General features: G+C 53.6%; 1 protein-coding gene across 2 annotated transcripts in view; it reads right to left on the bottom strand.

The window, feature by feature from the left end:
* Positions 1-21,896, bottom strand: part of LOC132207893 (uncharacterized) — a 114,647-nt gene that overhangs the window by 22,810 nt on the left and 69,941 nt on the right. Inside the window, exon 4 of one of the 2 annotated variants that reach the window (XM_059643730.1) lies at positions 3,174-3,321. The exons of the other annotated variant lie outside the window; for it this stretch is intronic. Within the exon in view, the coding sequence (XP_059499713.1) occupies positions 3,298-3,321 (24 nt within the window). The 3' untranslated portion in view covers positions 3,174-3,297. Of the gene's footprint in view, positions 1-3,173; positions 3,322-21,896 lie in introns of those variants that run through there. 2 annotated transcript variants of the gene reach the window in all.

The following is a 21,896-nucleotide window of genomic DNA, read 5'->3' as shown; positions in this document are numbered from 1 at the left end:
TAAAGCAGGATAGATGAAAATCCAGCAGGAAATGGTGTCAAAAGGCACAGTATCTTTTATTCATCTCCAGTTATTTTGTCCAAGGCACTGGATGCTGGCAGGATTGAAACATTTAAGAAATGCTTCACAAATCACATATAAGGACCTGCACATCTTTGAACAATGGGAGGAAACTGCAGCACCTGGCAGAAGCCTCTCGCAGACGCGGGGAGGACGTGTCAATTCCACACAGATAGTTACCCAAGACTGGAATCTCAACTGGCTCCCCACTGCATGAGCAGCTCTAACCAGTGAGCAACTACCTTGCCCAGAAGGGGTTTTATAAGCGCATACATTATTTCCATTAAGACAGATCCAATCCTCTATTTCCAATCAAAATAACATATTGTAGATATCATGACAACAATCAGAAATGATTTTGAATAAGTCAATCAAAACACTTGAAATAGTTTCCAAGCCGAAATATTAGATATGGGGCAGTTAAGATGAATAGCGCAACAACAAAAAGGCCATATTTTATGTGACCATCGGTAACACTTGAAAACTTGCAACAATTTGTCGCCAGTAGTGCTCTGAAGTGGCTTGATGATGCACTCCTTCATACACTGGAATGAAACTCCAAAGATCACAAATTCTCCTTCAATACCCTGTTGTAACAGTGACTGCATCAACCTGTGTTTATGGGCCTGACTAGAAACCCACACAACATGCATAAACAAAAAAATAATCTAAGGTAATAGGAGAAAAAAATCTATGTGTGCAACGTCTTTGAAAAGCAATTATTTGTAGCGGCTGCAAGCCCATAAGGAATCTCGTTTCGCAGATGATATTCATTTGCACTGCAGGTCATGCCAGTCAGAATCAGTTTTCGTTTCATGACAGATAACTAAAATGTCCATTACAATGAACTTTGGTTGATCAGAAGATTTTAAGTAAGGACTATGTCTTATGTGAGCTGACAGCATTCGGGGATGGAGAAGGTACACTCACTGCTGGCATTTGACACCATTGAATGAGCAAGCGTGGACGCAAAGGTTGTAACAGGTCACAATTGTACAGGCAATATCTTTTGAGCTCCTTCCCAGCAGGCCTGTAATACTGTAAAGCTGTGCTAGACCCTCACTTCCTCCACCTTACGTACGCTGCCTTTTCTTTTTGACAAGAAGCACCTCTGTACCCGTCATCCAAGGCTCCTTAATCTTACCCTTTCTTACCTGTCTCAGAGGAACAAATTTATACATCACTCGCAACAACTGCTCCTTGAACAGCCTCCACATGTCTGCCGCGCCCTTTCTGTGGAACAATTGCTCCCAATCTGTACTTCACAACTCCTGTCTGATAGTATCATAATTTCCTTGACCCCAGTGAAATATCTTCCCCTGGTAACTGCTCCTTTCCCTTTCCATGGCTATGGTAAATGTGAGGCTCTTGCGGTCACTGTCGCCAAAGTGTTCTCCCACCACAAGATCTGACACCTGTCCTGGCTCATCGCCGAGCACCAAATCCAAAATGGCCTCCCCCCTCGTCGGCCTGTCCACAAACTAAGTCAGGAAACCCTCCTGAACACACCTGACAAAAACGGCTCCATCCAAACCATCTGCACTGAGGAGGTTTCAATCTATATTGGGAAAGGTGAAGTCACCCATAACAACAACCCTGCTACGTTTGCACTTTCCAACAATCTGCCGGCCAATGAGTTCTTCGATCTCCCAACTGCTATTTGGGGTCTGTAGAAAACCTCCAGTGAGGTGACTGCTGCCTTGTTGTTCCAAACTTCCACCCACACTGACTCAGTCGACAAACGTTCCTTGGCAACATCAGCCCATACCGCCTCAGTAGACGAGTCCTCAAAGGTTCTTTCAGCCGCCGTTATACTGTCCTTGACCAACAAAGCCACACCTCCCCCTCTTTTACCACCTTCCCAGACCTTAATGAAAGATCTAAACCCGAGAACCTGCAACATCCATTCCTGACCCTGCTCTATCCATGTCTCCGAAATGGCCACAACATCGAAGTCCGTGGTACCTATCCAAGCTGCAAGCTCACCTACATTATTCCGGATACTCCCGGCATTAAAGTCGTCACACTTCAATCCAGCTTGCTGTCTGCCAGCACACTTCTGTGACAGTGAGGTCCTGACCATGTCCTCCCTACGCTCATCCTCCTGTGTACTGGGACTACACCTCAGTTTCCCATCCCCCTTCTGAGCTCGTTTAAATCCAACCGAATGGCACTGGCCAATTTCCCACCCAGGATATTAGTGCCCCTCTGGTTCAAGTGGATATCGTCCTGTTTGTACAGGTCCCACCTTCCCCAGAATGAACCCCAATTGTCCATGTACCTGAAGCCCTCCCACCTGCACCATCCCTGCAGCCACGTCTTCAGCTGAAATCTCTCCCTGTTCTTTGCCTCGCTATCACGTGGTACGGTGACAAACTAGTGACGACCACTCTGTTTGTTCTCGCTCTCAACTTCCACCCTCGCTCCCTGAAATCCTGCCTGACATCCCTATCCCTCTTTCTACCTATGTCGTTGGTGCCTACGTGTCCCACGACTTGGGGCTGGTCAACCTCTCCCCTCAGGACCCTAAACACATGATCCGAGACATTACAGACCCTGGCACCTGGTAGGCAACACACCAATCGTGAGTCTCTTTCGTTCCCGGCAAATCTTCTATCAGTCCCTCTAACTATTGAGTCCCCAATGACTATCACTCTCTTCCTATCCCCGCTTCCCTTCTATGCAAGAGGGACAGACTCTGTGCCAGAGACCTGCACCCTACTGCATACCCACTGCCAACTCGTCCCCCGGAACAGTATCCAAAATGGTATAGTTGTTTTTCAGGGGAGCGACCGCAGGGGATTTCAGGGGAACGACCACAGGGGAAGGTTAGTCAAGCTACACCGGGTAAACGTGCATTTTTGGCTGAAGAAACATGTGTTTCAATGTGAGCTAATGGAAGCAGCCATGGAGTCAAAGCTAAACGTTTTGACAATAAGACAACCATTCTTAAAAGCAGCAGACAGTGTGAAAAAGAAATGAGCTGCTTTAATATCCACTTAAAATTTATGTGGAATATCAGATGGAATTTTCTTATTGACTCCATTGTGCAATCATGTCGAGCTAAAAATGTTAACTGCATTAATTAAAACTAACCAGAAACGGACTTTGTCGTAAATGGTTTGACGATTTTCTGTATCTGGAACATCCCTTTTCCTTCTCCAACGAAGATCGTACCAACCTATGGTACCAAACTGTGAGTCAAACGGATGGGACACATAATCTTTCAATTCCTCATCAAAACAGTCTCATCGTATGGTTCTGTGCAATAAAAGAGAAAGAATAAACATGTTTCCAACAATTTTGCTGATGTTTACGAACAGAATGCTCAAATTCAAAAAGTTTGGGCTGGCATGTCTGCTTCCTCCAGCCTGTTTGAACTGTTCCATTCAATGTGAAATTTGTGTTAAGTTTTAGCACACAGGTCTATTTGATCTGCGCCACCACCTTCTATTAGTCATACATGCTTTCCCCCTCTTCCTGTAATACGTTCCTTGAAGTGTTCAATGAGATTTTGATTTTAAATCTTATCGTCATATTCTTTTGATTCTCAAGCATCAATGAATCTGATGTTGCCGCCATTCCATGCAGTGCACAGCACGTCAAACAGGAGTCTTGCTCTTGCCATGAGCACTGAGGTAGTATGGGGTCACAACTGTCTCATAGTTCGGAATGAAATTCTACATATAGGGCTATGAAGAGTCATGCAGTTAATTTTATTTGACATGCTATTTCTTTTCTTAACAAATATGCTGGATTTAAAGTGATCTTCACCCTCATTTAAAATGAATCCAACGTAAAACCAGCAAATCGAAATTTTAATTTGAGTTCAGTGTTACACAAATATATGACTTTTTAAAAAATTATATTCGAGTCAACATTAACATTTAATTCCTTGACACCGGGTGAACTTACTTTTAAATTCGAATTTTCCTTCGGTATTAACGGACAAGTGAGCCTTTTTGCAAGCACCGAAAGGCTGCACCAGTTTATGCTAAAACTTGCGGAACTGTAAGTTTCACAAATATGTTCCTATTAAACACTAATTCCTATTGAAGCAGTATGAAGCCAAATTCATTCAACTGGACAGCAAAAACGGTCAAGATTTTAAAAGCAAGCAACTATTTTGAAGTCACTCTTCGAACTAAATTCCATCTTGGTGTGTGAGAGTCCATAGGTTCCTCACTCTCAACGAACCATTCAACTGTCATGCAATTACTGAAACACACAGACAAAAAACATCAACGTTAACAGTCACTAAGATTTTGAGAGTGATTTGGAATTGGTACTAATTCCCCCCTGGGGAAAATCTGTTCCAATCTGGATAGTACTCACTTATTACCATCCAACCTACCTTCCCCAGCACCTCCTCCCCCTCCACGCTATTTGTTTCTGAGCTCCCTTCCACCCTCCATTTCTCAGGAAGGGTCCTGACCCAAAACCTCAACTTTCCTCAGCCTCTGATGCTGCCTGACAAAACGTCAGCTTTTACGCTCCTGAGATGCTGCTTGGCCTGCTGTGCTCATCCAGCTCCACACTTTGTTATCTCTGCCCATTTGCCTGTTCTTTCTATCGGACATGAATCATTGGCTATTTCGTTCCCAACACTTATCCCCTAACAACCACCTCTCTGTGATACCCAGAGTGATGTATCTGTCAATTTCAATCTGCACCACAAACTCATTCACTTTGTTTCATACACTCCCTGCAATTCAATACAAGATCTTCAGTCTGGCATTTACAGCCACCCTTCTTATCTGCTGCAGCTGAAGTGAGACTCCTGACCATTTCCATACTTTTTGTCCTATTACTTGCTCTGGAAACTTTGCTGAGCACTTACCAGCTTCTAACTTTTTCCACAATTTTCCATGCAACTGAGCTCACCCACTCCACACTTTTTATTTTTACGCCCTAGCCCCAGACCTAGCTCTGTATTTTGCCAGGATACTTGTCCCAATATGATTCTCGTCGAGCCTATAACACCAGAACGACTCCCTCCTTCCCCATACCGATGCCAATGTCCCATGAATTCAAACACATTTCTGCCATGCCACCATTTGAACAATGTACATCTATAATTATGTTCACACCGTGCCAAATTGCTCAGATAATAATCCAGAGATTATTACCATTCTGGTTCTGCTTTCTCACCTCAGCACCTCGGTGCTCATAATCCCTCAGCAGAACCTCTTTCCTCTTTCTTCCATATCAATGGTACCTGTGTGGACCACGATAGCTGGATTTCTACTCCTCCCACTTCAAGTTCCTTTGTAGCCGAGATGGAATATCCTGAACCTGGGCACCAGGCAGGCAACACTACTTTCGAGACTCCCGATCCTGGTCACAACGAACAGTGTTCATTCTCCTAACTATACTACCTCTGATTATAACTACATTTCACTTTTTATCCCCTCCTCAATGTCCCCCCTGTACCACAGTGCTACAGTCAGTTTACTCATCTTCCCTATACCCTGCACTCTCATCCACACACGAAGAAAGAATCTCAAACCTGTTCGATAAGATCAAAGGCCAAGGTTCCTTCTGCACTACATCCTGGATCCTTCCACCTGCCCTGATCTTTGTCATTGGGCACTGACCGAGTTTCAGCTAGTTAATCTAAGGTGTGTGACTGCCTCCTGAAGCACAGCATTCCCTGGTAACTCTGCCCCACATGATTTGTTGATTGGTAAAAACTGAGATTCCAGTTCATCAACCGTAAGCTGGAGTCTGGGGCCTGACCACTCCCCCGTCATATAGGTACAAATCATCATCTGGCCTGGCATCTCCATTTCAATTACTTCGATCAGCGGGGGGCCAGTCGCAGTGAGCGGGTCAGGGCTGCGGGAACAAGTCCCTGTCAGCGGGTCAGGGGTGCGGTGGGCCAGTCCCTGTGAGCGGGTCAGGGCTGCGGGGGGAAGTCGCAGTGAGCGGGTCAGGGCTGCGGGGGGCCAGTCCCTGTGAGCGGGTCAGGGCTGCGGGGGGCAGTGTCGCAGTGAGCGGGTCAGGGCTGCGGGGGGCCAGTCCCTGTGAGCGGGTCAGGGCTGCGGGGGGCAGTGTCGCAGTGAGCGGGTCAGGGCTGCGGGGGGCAAGTCGCAGTGAGCAGGTCAGGACTGCGGAGGGCAAGTCGCAGTGAGCGGGTCAGGGCTGCGGGGGCATGTCCATGTCAGCGGGACAGGACTGCAGGGGGGCCGGTCCCCGTGAGCGGGTCAGGGCTGCGGGGGGCCAGTCCCTGTGAGCGGGTCAGGGCTGCGTGGGCCAGTCCGTGTGAGCGGGTCAGGGCTGCTAGGGGCAGTGTCACAGTGAGCGGGTCAGGGCTGCGGGGGCCAGTCCATGTAAGCGGGTCAGCGCAGCATGGGCCAGTCCCTCTGAGTGGGTCAGAGCTGCGCGGGGCAAGTCACAGTGAGCGGGTCAGGGCTGAGGAGGGCAGTGTCGCAGTGAGCGGGTCAGCTCTGCGGGGGGCAAGTCGAAGTGAGCGGGTCAGGGCTGTGGGGGGCAAGTCACAATGAGCGGGTCAGGGGTGCGGGGGGCCAGTCGCAGTGAGCGGGTCAGGGGTGCGGGGGTCCAGTCCCTCTGAGCGGGTCAGGGCTGCGGGTACCAGTCCCTGTCAGCAGGACAGGACTGCAGGGGGCAAGTCGCAGTGAGCGGGTCAGGGCTGCGGGAGGCTGGGTAGCATTGAGCGGGTCAGGGCTGCGGGGGGTCAGTACCTGTGAGCGAGTCAGGGCTGCGGCGGCCAGTCCCTGCGAGCGGGTCAGGGCTGGGGGGGGCAGTGTCGCAGTGAGCGGGTCAGGGCTGCGGGGGACAAGTCGCAGTGAGCGGGTCAGGGCTGCGGGGGGCAAGTCCCTGTCAGCGGGAGAGGACTGCAAGGGGCAGGTCCCTGTCAGCGGGACAGGACTGCGGGGGGCAAGCGGCAGTGAGCGGGTCAGGGCTGTGGGGGCCAGTCCCTGTCACCGGGTCAGGGCTGAGGAGGGCCAATCCCTGTGAGCGGGTCAGGGCTGCGGGGGGCAACTCGCAGTGAATGGGTCAGGGCTGCGGGGGCAAGTCCCTGTCAGCAGAACAGGACTGCGGGGGGCCAGTCCCTGTGAGCGGGTTAGGGCTGCGGGGGCCAGTCCCTGTGAGCGGGTCACAGCTGCGCGGGCCAGTCCCTGTGAGCGGGTCAGGGCTGCGGGGGGCAAGTCGCAGTGAGCGGGTCAGGGCTGCGGGGGCCAGTCCCCCTGAGCGGGTCAGGTCTGTGGGGGACAAGTCGCAGTGAGGGGTCAGGGCTGCGGGGTGCAAGTCGCAGTCAGCGGGTCAGGGCTGCGGGGGGAAAGTCGCAGTAAGCGGGACAGGGCTGCAGGGGCAAGTCCCTGTCAGCGGGACAGGACTGCGGGGGCCAAGTCGCAGTGAGGGGGTCAAGTCGCAGTGAGGGGGTCAGGGCTGCGGGGGGCCAGTCCCGGTAAGCGGGTCAGGGATGCGGGGGTCAGTCCCGATGAGCGGGTCAGGGCTGCGGGCGGCAACTCGCAGTGAGTGGGTCAGGGCTGCGGGGGCAAGTCCCTGTCAGCGGAACAGGACTGCGGGGGGCAAGTCGCAGTGAGCGGGTCAGCTCTGCAGGGGGCCAGTCCCTGTGAGCTGCTGAGGGCTGCGGGGGCCAGCCCCTATCAGCGGGTCAGGGCTGCGGGGGACCGGTCCCCCTGAGCGGGTCAGGGCTGCGGGGGGCCGGTCCCCCTGAGCGGGTCAGGGCTGCGGGGGGCTTGTCGCAGTGAATGGGTCAGGGCTGCGGGGGCAAGGCCCTGTCAGCGGAACAGGACTGCAGGGGGCCAGTCCCTGTGAGCGGGTTAGGGCTGCGGGGGCCAGTCCCTGTGAGCGGGTCACAGCTGCGCGGGCCAGGGCTGCGGGGGCCAAGTCGCAGTGAGCGGGTCAGGGCTGCGGGGGCCAGTCCCCCTGAGCGGGTCAGGTCTGTGGGGGACAAGTCGCAGTGAGGGGTCAGAGCTGCGGGGTGCAAGTCGCAGTCAGCGGGTCAGGGCTGCGGGGGGAAAGTCGCAGTAAGCGGGACAGGGCTGCAGGGGCAAGTCCCTGTCAGCGGGTCAGGGCTGCGGGGGGAAAGTCGCAGTGAGGGGGTCAGGGCTGCGGGGGGCCAGTCCCGGTAAGCGGGTCAGGGATGCGGGGGTCAGTCCCGGTGAGCGGGTCAGGGCTGCGGGCGGCAACTCGCAGTGAGTGGGTCAGGGCTGCGGGGGCAAGTCCCTGTCAGCGGAACAGGACTGCGGGGGGCAAGTCGCAGTGAGCGGGTCAGGGCTGCGGGGGGCCAGTTGCAGTGAGCGGGTCAGGTCTGCGGGGGGCCAGTCCCTGTGAGCTGCTGAGGGCTGCGGGGGCCAGCCCCTATCAGCGGGTCAGGGCTGCGGGGGACCGGTCCCCCTGAGCGGGTCAGGGCTGCGGGGGGCCGGTCCCCCTGAGCGGGTCAGGGCTGCGGGGGGCTTGTCGCAGTGAGCGGGTCAGGGCTGCGGGGGACAAGTCGCAGTGAGCGGGTCAGGGCAGCGGGTGCAAGTCCCTGTCAGCGGGACAGGACTGCAAGGGGCAGGTCCCTGTCAGCGGGACAGGACTGCGGGGGGCAAGTCGCAGTGAGCGGGTCAGGTCTGCGGGGGGCAAGTCGCAGTGAGCAGGTCAGGGCTGCGGGGGGCAAGTCGCAGTGAGCGGGTCAGGGCTGCGGGGGGCAAGTCGCAGTGAGCGGGTCAGGGCTGCGGGGGCCAGTCCCTGTGAGCGGGTCACAGCTGCGCGGGCCAGTCCCTGTCACTGGGTCAGGGCTGTGGGGGGCAAGTCGCAGTGAGCGGGTCAGGGCTGCGGGGGCCAGTGCCCCTGAGCGGGTCAGGTCTGCGGGGGGCAAGTCGCAGTGAGGGGTCAGGGCTGCGGGGTGCAAGTCGCAGTCAGCGGGTCAGGGCTGCGGGGGGAAAGTCGCAGTAAGCGGGACAGGGCTGCAGGGGCAAGTCCCTGTTAGCGGGACAGGACTGCGGGGGCAAGTCGCAGTGAGGGGGTCAGGGCTGCGGGGTGCAGTGTCGCAGCGAGCAGGTCAGGGCTGCGGGGGCCAGTCCCCCTGAGTGGGTCAGGTCTGCGGGGCGCAAGTCGCAGTGAGGGGTCAGGGCTGCGGGGTGCAAGTCGCAGTCAGCGGGTCAGGGCTGCGGGGGCAAGTCCCTGTCAGCGGGACAGGACTGCGGGGGTCAAGTCGCAGTGAGGGGGTCAGGGCTGCGGGGTGCAGTGTCGCAGCGAGCGGGTCAGGGCTGCGGGTGGCCGGTCCCTGTGAGCGCGTCAGGGCTGCGGCGGTGAGTCCCTGTGAGCAGGTCAGGGCTGCGGGGGACAGTCCCTGTGAGCGGGTCAGGGCTGCGGGGGCCAAGCCCTCTGAGCGGGTCAGGGCTGCGGGGGACAGTCCCTCTGAGCGGTTCAGGGCTGCGGGGGGCCGGTCCCCGTGAGCGGGTCAGGGCTGCAGGGGAACGGTCCCCCTGAGCGGGTCAGGGCTGCGGGGGGGCAGGTCGCAGTGAGCGGGTCAGGTCTGCGGGGGGCAGGTCGTACTGAGCGGGTCAGGGCTGCGGGGGCCAGTCCCCGGGAGCGTGTCACGGCTGCGGGGGCCAGTCCCTCTGAGCGGGCGAGGGCTGCGGGGGCCAATCCCCGGGAGCGGGTCAGGGAGGCAGTCCCTCTGAGCTGGTCAGGGCTGCGGGGGCCAGTCCCTCTGAGTGGGTCAGGGCTGCGGGGGCCAGTCGCTGTCAGCGGGTCAGGGCTGCGGGGGCCAGTTCCTGTGAGCGGGTCAGGGCTGCGGGGGCCAGTCCCTGTCAGCGGGACAGGACTGCAAGGGTCAAGTCGCAGTGAGCGGGTCAGGGCTGCGAGGGCAAGTCCCTGTCAGCGGGACAGGGCAGCGGGGGAACAGTCCGCGTGAGTGGGTCAGGGCTGCGGGGGGCAGTGTCGCAGTGAGCGGGTCAGGGCTGCGGGGGGCAAGTCGCAGTGAGTGGGACAGGACTGCGGGGGTCAAGTCGCAGTGAGCGGAGTCAGGGCTGTGGGGGCCCAGCCCTCTGAGCGGGTCAGGGCTGCGGGGGCCAGTCCCTCTGAGCGGGTCAGGGGTGCGGGGGACAGTCCCTCTGAGCGGGTCAGGGCGGCGGGGGACAGTCCCTCTGAGCGGGTCAGGGCTGCGGGGGCCAGTCCATCTCAGCGGGTCAGGGCTGCGGCGGCCAGTCCCTCTGAGCGGGTCAGACCTGCGGGGGCATGTCCCTGTCAGCAGGAAAGGACTGCGGGGGGAAAGTCGCAGTGAGCGGGTCAGGGCTGCGGGGGCCAGTCCCTGTGAGCGGGAGAGGACTGCGGGCGGCAAGTCCCTGTCAGCGGGACAGGACTGCGGGGGGCAAGTCGCAGTGAGCGGGTCAGGTCTGCGGGGGCCAGTCCCTGTGAGCGGGTCTGGGCTGCGGGGGCCAGTCCCTGTGAGCGGGTCAGGGCTGCGGGGGGCCAGTCCCTGTCAGCGGGTCAGGGCTGCGGGGGGCAAGTCGCACTGAGCGGGTCAGGGCAGCGGGGGCTAGTCCCTCTGAGCGGCTCTGGCTGCGGGGGGCCAGTCCCTCTGAGTGGGTCAGGGCTGCGGGGGCCAGTCCCTCTGAGCGGGTCAGGGCGGAGGAAGCCAGTCCCTCTGAGCGGGTCAGGGCTGCGGGGGCCAGTCCCTGTGAGCGGGTGAGGTCTGCGGGGGGCCAGTCCCTGTGAGCGGGTCAGGACTGCGGGGGGCAAATCGCAGTGAGCGGGTCAGGACTGCGGGGGGCAAATCGCAGTGAGCGGGTCAGGGCTTCCGGGGGCAGTGTCGCAGTGAGCGGGTCAGGGCTGCGGGGGGCAAGTCGCAGTGAGCGGGTCAGGGCTGCGGGGGGCAGTGTTGCAGTGAGCGGGTCAGGGCTGCGGGGGGCAAGTCGCAGTGAGCGGGTCAGGTCTGCGGGGGGCAAGTCGCAGTGAGCGGGTCAGGACTGCAGGGGGCAAGTCGCACTGAGCGGGTCAGGGCAGCGGGGGCTCGTCCCTCTGAGCGGCTCTGGCTGCGGGGGCCAGTCCCTCTGAGTGGGTCAGGGCTGCGGGGGCCAGTCCCTCTGAGCGGGTCAGGGCGGAGGAAGCCAGTCCCTCTGAGCGGGTCAGGGCTGCGGGGGCCAGTCCCTGTGAGCGGGTGAGGTCTGCGGGGGGCCAGTCCCTGTGAGCGGGTCAGGACTGCGGGGGGCAAATCGCAGTGAGCGGGTCAGGGCTTCCGGGGGCAGTGTCGCAGTGAGCGGGTCAGGGCTGCGGGGGGCAAGTCGCAGTGAGTGGGTCAGGGCTGCGGGGGACAGTGTTGCAGTGAGCGGGTCAGGGCTGCGGGGGGCAAGTCGCAGTGAGCGGGTCAGGTCTGCGGGGGGCAAGTCGCAGTGAGCGGGTCAGGACTGCAGGGGGCAAGTCGCACTGAGCGGGTCAGGGCAGCGGGGGCTCGTCCCTCTGAGCGGCTCTGGCTGCGGGGGCCAGTCCCTCTGAGTGGGTCAGGGCTGCGGGGGCCAGTCCCTCTGAGCGGGTCAGGGCGGAGGAAGCCAGTCCCTCTGAGCGGGTCAGGGCTGTGGGGGCCAGTCCGTCTGAGCAGGAGACAGTGAATCCTATCCAAGTGAGACAGTGAATCCATTTCCATCAGTCACCGCACCCTATTCCACAGTCACGGCATCACATTTCCCTCAGTCACTGCGTCCCATTTCACTGAGACAGTGAATCTCATTGAACTGAGACGATGCATCCCATGACCCTCAGTCACTGCATCTCATGTCCCTCAGTCACTGCATCCCATGTCCCTCAGTCACTGCATCCCATGTCCTTCAGGCACTGTATCCCATTTCCCTCAGTCACTGCACCCCAAGCCCGCTCGGGCACTGATTCCCTATTAACTCAGAAACTCCTTCCCAGTACCTCTGTCACTGCAGCTCATGTCCCTCAGTCACTGCATCCGATGTCCCTCAGTCACTGCATCACATTTCACTCGGTCAAAGCATCCCATTTACTAAATCACTGCATCTCCTTCACCACAGTCACTGCATCACATTTCCATCAGTCACTGTTTCCCGTATCTCACAGACGATGAATTCAATTTTCCACACTCACTGCATCCCATTTCCCTCAGTCACTGCGTCCCATTTCCCTCAGTCACTGCATCACATTTCCATCAGACACTGCAGCTCATGTCACTCTGTCACTGCACCCAATTTCCATCAGTCACTGCATCCCATTTCACCCAGTCACTGCATCCCATGTCCGTGTGTCACTGCATCCCACGTCCCTAAGTCACAGCATCCCATGTCCCGCAGTCACTGCATCCCATTTCACTCAGCCACTGCATCCTATTTGACTCAGTGACTGCATCACAGTTCACTCAGTGACGTAATCACATTTCACTCAGTGACAGAATCACATTTCAGTGAGTCACTGCGTCCCATTTCACGCAGTCACTGCATCCCTTTTCACTCAGTCACTGCATCCCATTTCACTCAGTCACTGCATCCCATTTCACGCAGTCACTGCATCCCATTTCCATCAGTCACTGCATCCCATTTCACACAGTCACTGCATCGCATTTCAGTCAGTCACTGTATCCCATTTCAGTCAGTCGCTGCATCCCCTTCACCACAGTCACTGCATCCCATTTCCATCAGTCACTGTTTTCGTATCTCACAGACAGTGCATTCTCAGCTTCTCATTTCACTCAGTCACTGCAGCTCATGTCGCTCTGTCACTGCATCCAATTTCCATCAGTCAGTGCATCTCATTTCACTCAGTCACTGCATCCCATTTCCCTCACTCACTGCATCACATTTCAATCAGGCACTGCATCTCATTTCACTCAGTCAGTGCACCTCATGTCACTCTGTCACTGCATCCAATTTCCATCAGTCACTGCATCCCATTTCACTCAGTGACTGCATCCCAATTCACTCTGTGACTGAATCACATTTCACTCAGTCACTGCATCGCATTTCACGCAGTCACTGCATCCCATTTCCCTCAGTCACTGCATCCCAATTCCCTCAGTCACTGCATCCCATGTCCGTGCGTCACTGCATCCCATGTCTCTCAGTCACTGCATCTCATGTCCCTCAGTCACTGCATCTCATGTCCCTCAGTCACTGCATCTCATGTCCCTCAGTCACTGCATCTCATGTCCCTCAGTCACTGCATCCCATGTCCCTCAGTCACTGCATCCCATGTCCCTCAGTCACTGCATCCCATGTCCCTCAGTCACTGCATCCCATGTCCCTCAGTCACTGCATCCCATTTCACTCAGTCAGTGCGTCCCTTTTCGGTCAGGGACTGTATCCCATTTCCCTCAGTCACTGCACCCCAAGCCCGCTCGGGCACTGATTCCCGATTAACTCAGTCACTCCTTCCCAGTACCTCTGTCACTGCAGCTCATGTCACTCTGTCACTGCATCACATTTCCATCAGACAGTGCATCTCCTTTCAGTCAGTCACTGCATCCCATTTCCCTCAGTCACGGCATCCCATTTCCCTCAGACACGGCATCCCATGTCCCTCAGTCACTGCTTGCCATGTCCCTCAGTCACTGCTTGCCATGTCCCTCAGTCACTGCTTGCCATTTCACTCAGTCACTGCATCCCATTTCACTCAATCACTGCATCCCATTTCACTCAATCACTGTATCCCATTTCCTTCAGTCACTGCATCTCCTTCACCACAGTCACTGCATCCCATTTCACGCAGTCACTGCATCTCCTTCACCAGAGTCACTGCATCCCATTTCCATCACTCACTGTTTCCCTTATCTCACAGATGCTGCATTCAATTTCCCACAGTCACTGCATCCCATTTCCCTCAGTCACAGCATCTCCTTTCCCTCAGTCTCTGCATCGCAATTCACTCAGTGATTGCATCCCATTTCCCTCAGTCACTGCATCTCATTTCACTCGGTCAGTGCATACCATTTCACTCAGTCACAGCATCACATTTCACTCAGTCACTGCATCACATTTCACTCAGTCACTGCATCACATTTCACTCAGTCACTGCATCACATTTACTCAATCACTGCATCTCCTTTCACCACAGTCACTGCATCACATTTCCATCAGTCACTGTTTCCCGTATCTCACAGACGATGAATTCATTTTCCCAGACTCACTGCATCCCATTTCCCTCAGTCACTGCATCCCATTTCCCTCAGTCACTGCATCACATTTCCTTCAGACACTGCAGCTCATGTCACTCTGTCACTGCATCCAATTTCCATCAGTGACTGCATCCCGTTTCACCCAGTCACTGCATTCCATTGCACTCAGTGATGCTTCCCATTTCAAGCAGTCACTGCATCACATTGCACTCAGTGACTGCATCGCATTTCACGCAGTCACTGCATCCCAATTCCATCAGGCACTGCATCCCATGTCCGTGTGTCACTGCATCCCATTTCCGTGTGTCACTGCATCCCATGTCCGTGTGTCACTGCGTCCCATGTCCCTCAGTCACTGCATCACATTTCACTGAGTCACTGCATCACATTGCACTCAGTGACTGCATCGCATTTCACTCAGTCACTGCATCCCATTTCACGCAGTCACTGCATCCCATTTCGATCAGTCATTGCATCCCATGTCCGTGTGTCACTGCATCCCATGTCCCTCAGTCACTGCATCCCATTTCACTCAGTCACTGCTTCTCATTTCACTCAGTCACTGCATCCCATTTCACTCTGCCACTTCATCCTATTTCACTCAGTGACTGAATCACAGTTCACTCAGTGACTGAATCATATTTCACACAGTGATGGAATCACAATTCACTCAGTGACAGAATCACATTTCACTGAGTCACTGCGTCCCATTACACGCAGTCACTGCATCCCATTTCACGCAGTCACTGCATCCCATTTCACGCAGTCACTGCATCCCATTTCACGCAGTCACTGCATCGCATTTCACGCAGTCACTGCATCGCATTTCACGCAGTCACTGCATCGCATTTCACGCAGTCACTGCATCCCATTTCACTCAGTCACTGCATCACATGTCACTCAGTCACTGCATCACATTTCAGTCAGTCACTGCATCCCAATTCACTCCATCACTGCATCTCCTTCACCACAGTCACAGCATCCCATTTCCAGTCACTGGTTCCCCTATCTCACAGACGCTGCATTCAATTTCCGACACTCACTGTATCCCATTGCCCATAGACACAGTATCTCCTTTCCCACAGTCTCTGCATCTCATTTCAATCAGTGATTGCATCCTACTACCCAAAAATAGTGCATCCCATTTCGCTCAGTCACTGCATCTCATTTCACTCGGGCACTGCATCCCATTTCCCTCAGTCACAGCATCCCACTTCCCTCAGTCACTGCATCCCATTTCACCCAGTCACTGCATCCCACTTTCCTCAGTCACTGCATCCCATTTCACTCAGTCACTGCAACCCATTTCACTCAGTCACTGCATCCCATTTCGCTCAGTCACTGCATCCCATTTCCGTCAGTCACTCCATCCCATTTCCCTCAGTCACAGCATTCCATTTCCCACAGACACTGCATTTCCTTTCCTTAAATCACTGCATCCCATTTCACTCAGTCACTGCACCCCAAGCCCGCTCGGGCACTGCATCCCGAGTAACTCAGTCACTCCTTCCCAGTACCTCAGTCACTGCATCGCATTTCACTCAGTCACTGCATCTCATTTCACTCAGTCACTGCATCTCATTTCACTCAGTCACTGCATCCTATTTCACTCAGTCACTGCATCCTATTTCACTCAGTGACTGAATCACAGTACACTCAGTGACTGAATCACAGTACACTCAGTGACTGAATCACAGTACACTCAGTGACTGAATCACAGTACACTCAGTGACTGAATCACAGTACACTCAGTGACTGAATCACAGTACACTCAGTGAGTGCATCATATTTCACTCAGTGACGGAATCACCTGTCACTCAGTGACTGAATCACATTTCACTGAGTCACTGCGTCCCATTTCACGCAGTCACTGGATCCCATTTCACGCAGTCACTGCATCCCATTTTACTCAGTCACTGCATCCCATTTCACTGAGTCACTGCATCACATTTCACTGAGTCACTGCATCACATTTCACTCAGTCACTGTATCCCAATTCACTCCATCACTGCATCTCCTTCACCACAGTCACGGCATCCCATTTCCATCAGTCACTGGTTCCCGTATCTCACAGACGCTGCATTGAATTTCCGACACTCACTGTATCCCATATCCCATAGACACAGCATCTCCTTTCCCACAGTCTCTGCATCTCATTTCAATCAGTGATTGCATCCTACTTCCCAAAAATACTGCATCCCATTTCGCTCAGTCACTGCATCTCATTTCACTCGGTCACTGCATCTCATTTCCCTCAGTCACTGCATCCCATTTCCCTCAGTCACTGCATCCCATTTCACTCAATCACTGCATCACATTTCACTCAATCACTGCATCACATTTACTCAATCACTGCATCTCCTTCACCACAGTCACTGCATCAAAATTCTTTCAGTCACTGTTTCCCGTATCTCACAGACGATGAATTCAATTTCCCACACTCACTGCATCCCATTTCCATCAGTCACTGCATCCCATTTCCCTCAGTCACTGCATCCCATTTCCATCAGACACTGCAGCTCATGTCACTCTGTCACTGCATCCAATTTCCATCATTCACTGCATCACATTTCACTCAGTCACTGCATCACATTGCACTCAGTGACTGCATCGCATTTCACTCAGTCACTGCATCCCATTTCACGCAGTCACTGCATAATAATTCCCTCAGTCACTGCATCCCATGTCCGTGTGTCACTGCATCCCATGTCCGTGTGTCACTGCATCCCATGTCCGTGTGTCACTGCATCCCATGTCCGTGTGTCACTGCATCCCATGTCCCTCAGTCACTGCATCCCATGTCCCTCAGTCACTGCATCCCATGTCCCTCAGTCACTGCATCCCATATCCCTCAGTCAGTGCGTCCCTTTTCGGTCAGGCACTGTATCCCATTTCCCTCAGTCACTGCACCCCATGCCCGCTCGGGCACTGATTCCCTATTAACTCAGAAACTCCTTCCCAGTACCTCTGTCACTGCAGCTCATGTCACTCAGTCACTGCATCCCATTTCCCTCAGTCACTGCATCCCATTTCACCCAGTCACTGCATCCCATGTCCGTGTGTCACTGCATTCCACGTCCCTCAGTCACTGCATCCCATGTCCCTAAGTCACAGCATCCCATGTCCCTAAGTCACAGCATCCCATGTCCCTCAGTCACAGCATCCCAAGTCCCTCAGTCACAGCATCCCATGTCCCTCAGTCACAGCATCCCATGTCCCTCAGCCACTGCATCCTATTTGACTCAGTGACTGCATCACAGTTCACTCAGTGACGTAATCACATTTCACTCAGTGACGGAATCACATTTCACTGAGTCACTGGGTCACATTTCACTCAGTCACTGCATCCCCTTCACCACAGTCACTGCATCCCTTTCCATCAGTCACTGTTTTCGTATCTCACAGACAGTGCATTCTAAGCTTCTCATTTCACTCAGTCACTGCAGCTCATGTCGCTCTGTCACTGCATCCAATTTCCATCAGTCAGTGCATCTCATTTCACTCAGTCACTGCATCGCATTTCACTCAGTCAGTCCTTCCCAGTACCACAGTCACTGCATCCCATGCCCCACAGTAACTGCATCACATTTCCATCAGTCACTACATCTCATTTCACTAATTCACTACATCTCATTTCACTAATTCACTGCATCCCATTTCACGCAGTCACTGCATCCCATTTCCCTCAGTCACTGCATCACATTTCACTCGGTCACTGCATTCCATTTCACTAAGACAGTGCATCCCATTTCTCTCAGCCACTGTATCCCATTTCCCTCAGTCACTGTACTCCAAGCCGGCTCGGGCACTGCATCCCTATTAACTCAGTCACTGCATCGCTTTTCACTCAGTCACTGCATCTCATTTCCGTCAGTTACTGCATCATATTTCCATCAAACAAGGCATCTCATTTCACTCAGTCACTGCATCGCATTTCACTCTGTCACTGCATCCCATTTCCGTCAGTCACTGCATCCCATTTCCCTCAGTCACTCCTTCCCAGTACCTCAGTCACTCCTTCCCAGTACCTCAGTCACTGCATCCTATTTCCCTCAATTACTGCATCACATTGCACTCAGGCACTGTATCCCATTTCCCTCAGTCACTGCACCCCAAGCCCGCTCGGGCACTGCATCACTATTCACTCAGTCACTGCATCCCATGTCCCACAGTAACTGCATCACATTTCCATCAGTCACTACATCTCATTTCACTAATTCACTACATCTCATTTCACTAATTCACTGCATCCCATTTCACGCAGTCATTGCATCCCAATTCTCTCAGTCACTGCATCCCATGTCCGTGTGACAGTGCATCCCATGTCCGTGTGTCACTGCATCACATGTCCCTCAGACACTGCATCCCATTTCCCTCAGTCACTGCATCCCATGTCCCTCAGTCACTGCATCCCATGTCCCTCAGTCACTGCATCCCATGTCCCTCAGTCACTGCATCCCATGTCCCTCAGTCACTGCATCCCATTTCACTCTGTCACTGCATCTCATTTCCGTCAGTTACTGCATCATATTTCCATCAAGCAAGGCATCTCATTTCACTGAGTCACTGCATCGCATTTCACTCAGTCAGTGCTTCCCATTTCACTCAGTGATGCGTCCAATTTCAGTCAGTGACTGCAACACATTTCGCTCAGTCACTGCATCCCATTTCACTCAGTCACTGCATCACATTTCACTCAGTCACTGCATCACATTTCACTCAGTCACTGCATCCCATTTCACTCAGTCACTGCATCCCATTTCACTCAGTCACTGCATCCCATTTCACTCAGTCACTGCATCCCATTTCACTCAGTCACTGTATCCCATTTCCCTCAGTCACTGCATCTCCTTCACCACAGTCACTGCATCCCATTTCACGCAGCCACTGCATCACATTTCACTCAGTCACTGCATTGTATTTTACTCAGTCACTGCATCCCAATTCACTCAATCACTGCATCTCCTTCACCATAGTCACTGCATCCCATTTTCATCACTCACTGTTTCCCTTATCTCACAGACGCTGCATTCAATTTCCCACACTCACTGCATCCCATTTCCCATCGTCAAAGCATCTCCTTTCCCTCAGTCTCTGCGTCTCATTTCAATCAGTGATTGCATCCTACTTCCCAAAAATAATGCATCCCATTTCGCTCAGTCACTGCATCTCATTTCACTCAGTCACTGCATCCCATTTCCCTCAGTCACTGCATCCCATTTCCCTCAGTCACTGCATCGCACTTCCCTCAGTCACTGCATCCCATTTCCCTCAGTCACTGCATCCCATTTCACTCAGTCACTGCCACCCATTTCGCTCAGTCACTGCATCCCATTTCCGTCAGTCACTCCATCCCATTTCCCTCAGTCGCAGCATTCCATTTCCCACAGACACTGCATTTCCTTTCCTTAAGTCACTGCATCCCATTTCACTCAGTCACTGCACCCCAAACCCGCTCGGGCACTGCATCCCTATTAACTCAGTCACTCCTTCCCAGTACCTCAGTCACTGCATCGCATTTCAGTCAGTCACTGCATCTCATTTCACTCAGTCACTGCATCTCATTTCACTCAGTCACTGCATCTCATTTCACTCAGTCACTGCATCTCATTTCACTCAGTGACTGCATCCCATTTCACTCAGCCACTGCATCCCATTTCACTCAGTGACTGCATCACAGTTCACACAGTGACTGAATCACAGTTCACACAGTGACTGAATCACAGTTCACTCAGTGACTGAATCACAGTACACTCAGTGAGTGCATCATATTTCACTCAGTGACGGAATCACCTTTCACTCAGTGAGTGAATCACATTTCACTGAGTCACTGCGTCCCATTTCACGCAGTCACTGCATCCCATTTCACGCAGTCACTGCATCCCATTTCACGCAGTCACAGCATCTCATTTCACTCGGTCACTGCATCCCATTTCCCTCAGTCATTGCATCCCAATTCTCTCAGTCACTGCATCCCATGTCCGTGTGACAGTGCATCCCATGTCCTTGTGTCACTGCATCCCATGTCCCTCAGTCACTGCATCACATGTCCCTCAGACACTGCATCTCATTTCCCTCAGTCACTGCATCCCATGTCCCTCAGTCACTGCATCCCATGTCCCTCAGTCACTGCATCCCATGTCCCTCAGTCACTGCATCCCATTTCACTCTGTCACTGCATCCCATTTTTGTCAGTTACTGCATCATATTTCCATCAAACAAGGCATCTCATTTCACTCAGTCACTGCATCGCATTTCCCTCAGGTCACTGCGTCCCATTTCACTCAGTCACTGCATCCCATTTCCCTCAGTCACTGCGTCCCATTTCACTCAGTGATGCGTCCAATTTCAGTCAGTGACTGCAACACATTTCGCTCAGAGACTGCATCCCATTTCACTCAGTGACTGCAACACATTTCGCTCAGAGACTGCATCCCATTTCACTCAGAGACTGCATCCCATTTCACTCAGAGACTGCATCCCATTTCACTCAGAGACTGCATCCCATTTCACTCAGAGACTGCATCCCATTTCACTCAGAGACTGCATCCCATTTCATGCAGTAACTGCATCCCATTTCACTCAGTCACGGCATCTCCTTCAACACAGTTACTGCATCTCATTTCCATCAGTCACTGTTTCCCGTATCTCACACACGCTGCATTCAATTTCCCACACTCACTGCATACCATTTCCCATAGTCACAGCATCTCCTTTCCCTCAGTCTCTGCATCGCATTTCACTCAGTGATTGCATCCTACTTCCCAAAAATACTGAATCCCTTTTCCCTCAGTCAGTGCATCTCATTTCACTCAGTCCCTGCATCCCATTCAACTCAGTGATGCATCACATTTCACTCAGAGACAGCAACAGATTTCACTCAGTGACTGCAGCCCATTTCTCTCAGTCACTGCAGCCCATTTCACGCAGTCACTGCAGCCCATTTCACTCAGTCACTCCATCTCATTTCATTCAGTCACTGCATCTCATTTCACTCAGTCACTGCATCTCATTTCACTCAGTCACTGCATCTCATTTCATTCAGCCACTGCATCCCATTTCACTCAATAACTGCATCACAGTTCACTCAGTGAATGAATCACAGTACACTCAGTGAGTGCATCATATTTCACTCAGTGACGGAATCACATTTCACTCAGTGACTAAATCACATTACACTCAGTCACTGCGTCCCATTTCACGTCGTCACTGCATCGCATTTCACGCAGTCACTGCATCGCATTTCACGCAGTCACTGCATCGCATTTCACGCAGTCACTGCATCGCATTTCACGCAGTCACTGCATCGCATTTCACTCAGTCGCTGCATCGCATTTCACTCAGTCGCTGCATCACATTTCACTCAGTCGCTGCATCCCCTTCACCACAGTCACTGCATCCCTTTCCATCAGTCACTGTTTTCGTATCTCACAGACAGTGCATTCTAAGCTTCTCATTTCACTCAGTCACTGCAGCTCATGTCGCTCTGTCACTGCATCCAATTTCCATCATTCAGTGCATCTCATTTCACTCAGTCACTGCATCGCATTTCACTCAGTCACTCCTTTCCAGTATCTCAGTCACTGCATCCCATGCCCCACAGTAACTGCATCACATTTGCATCAGTCACTACATCTCATTTCACTAATTCACTACATCTCATTTCACTAATTCACTGCATCCCATTTCACGCAGTCACTGCATCCCATTTCCCTCAGTCACTGCATCA

This window comes from Stegostoma tigrinum, unplaced genomic scaffold (assembly GCF_030684315.1).
Source record: "Stegostoma tigrinum isolate sSteTig4 unplaced genomic scaffold, sSteTig4.hap1 scaffold_197, whole genome shotgun sequence".
NCBI classification, from domain to species: Eukaryota; Metazoa; Chordata; class Chondrichthyes; order Orectolobiformes; family Stegostomatidae; genus Stegostoma; species Stegostoma tigrinum.
This window is presented reverse-complemented; position numbering and strand designations above follow the sequence as displayed.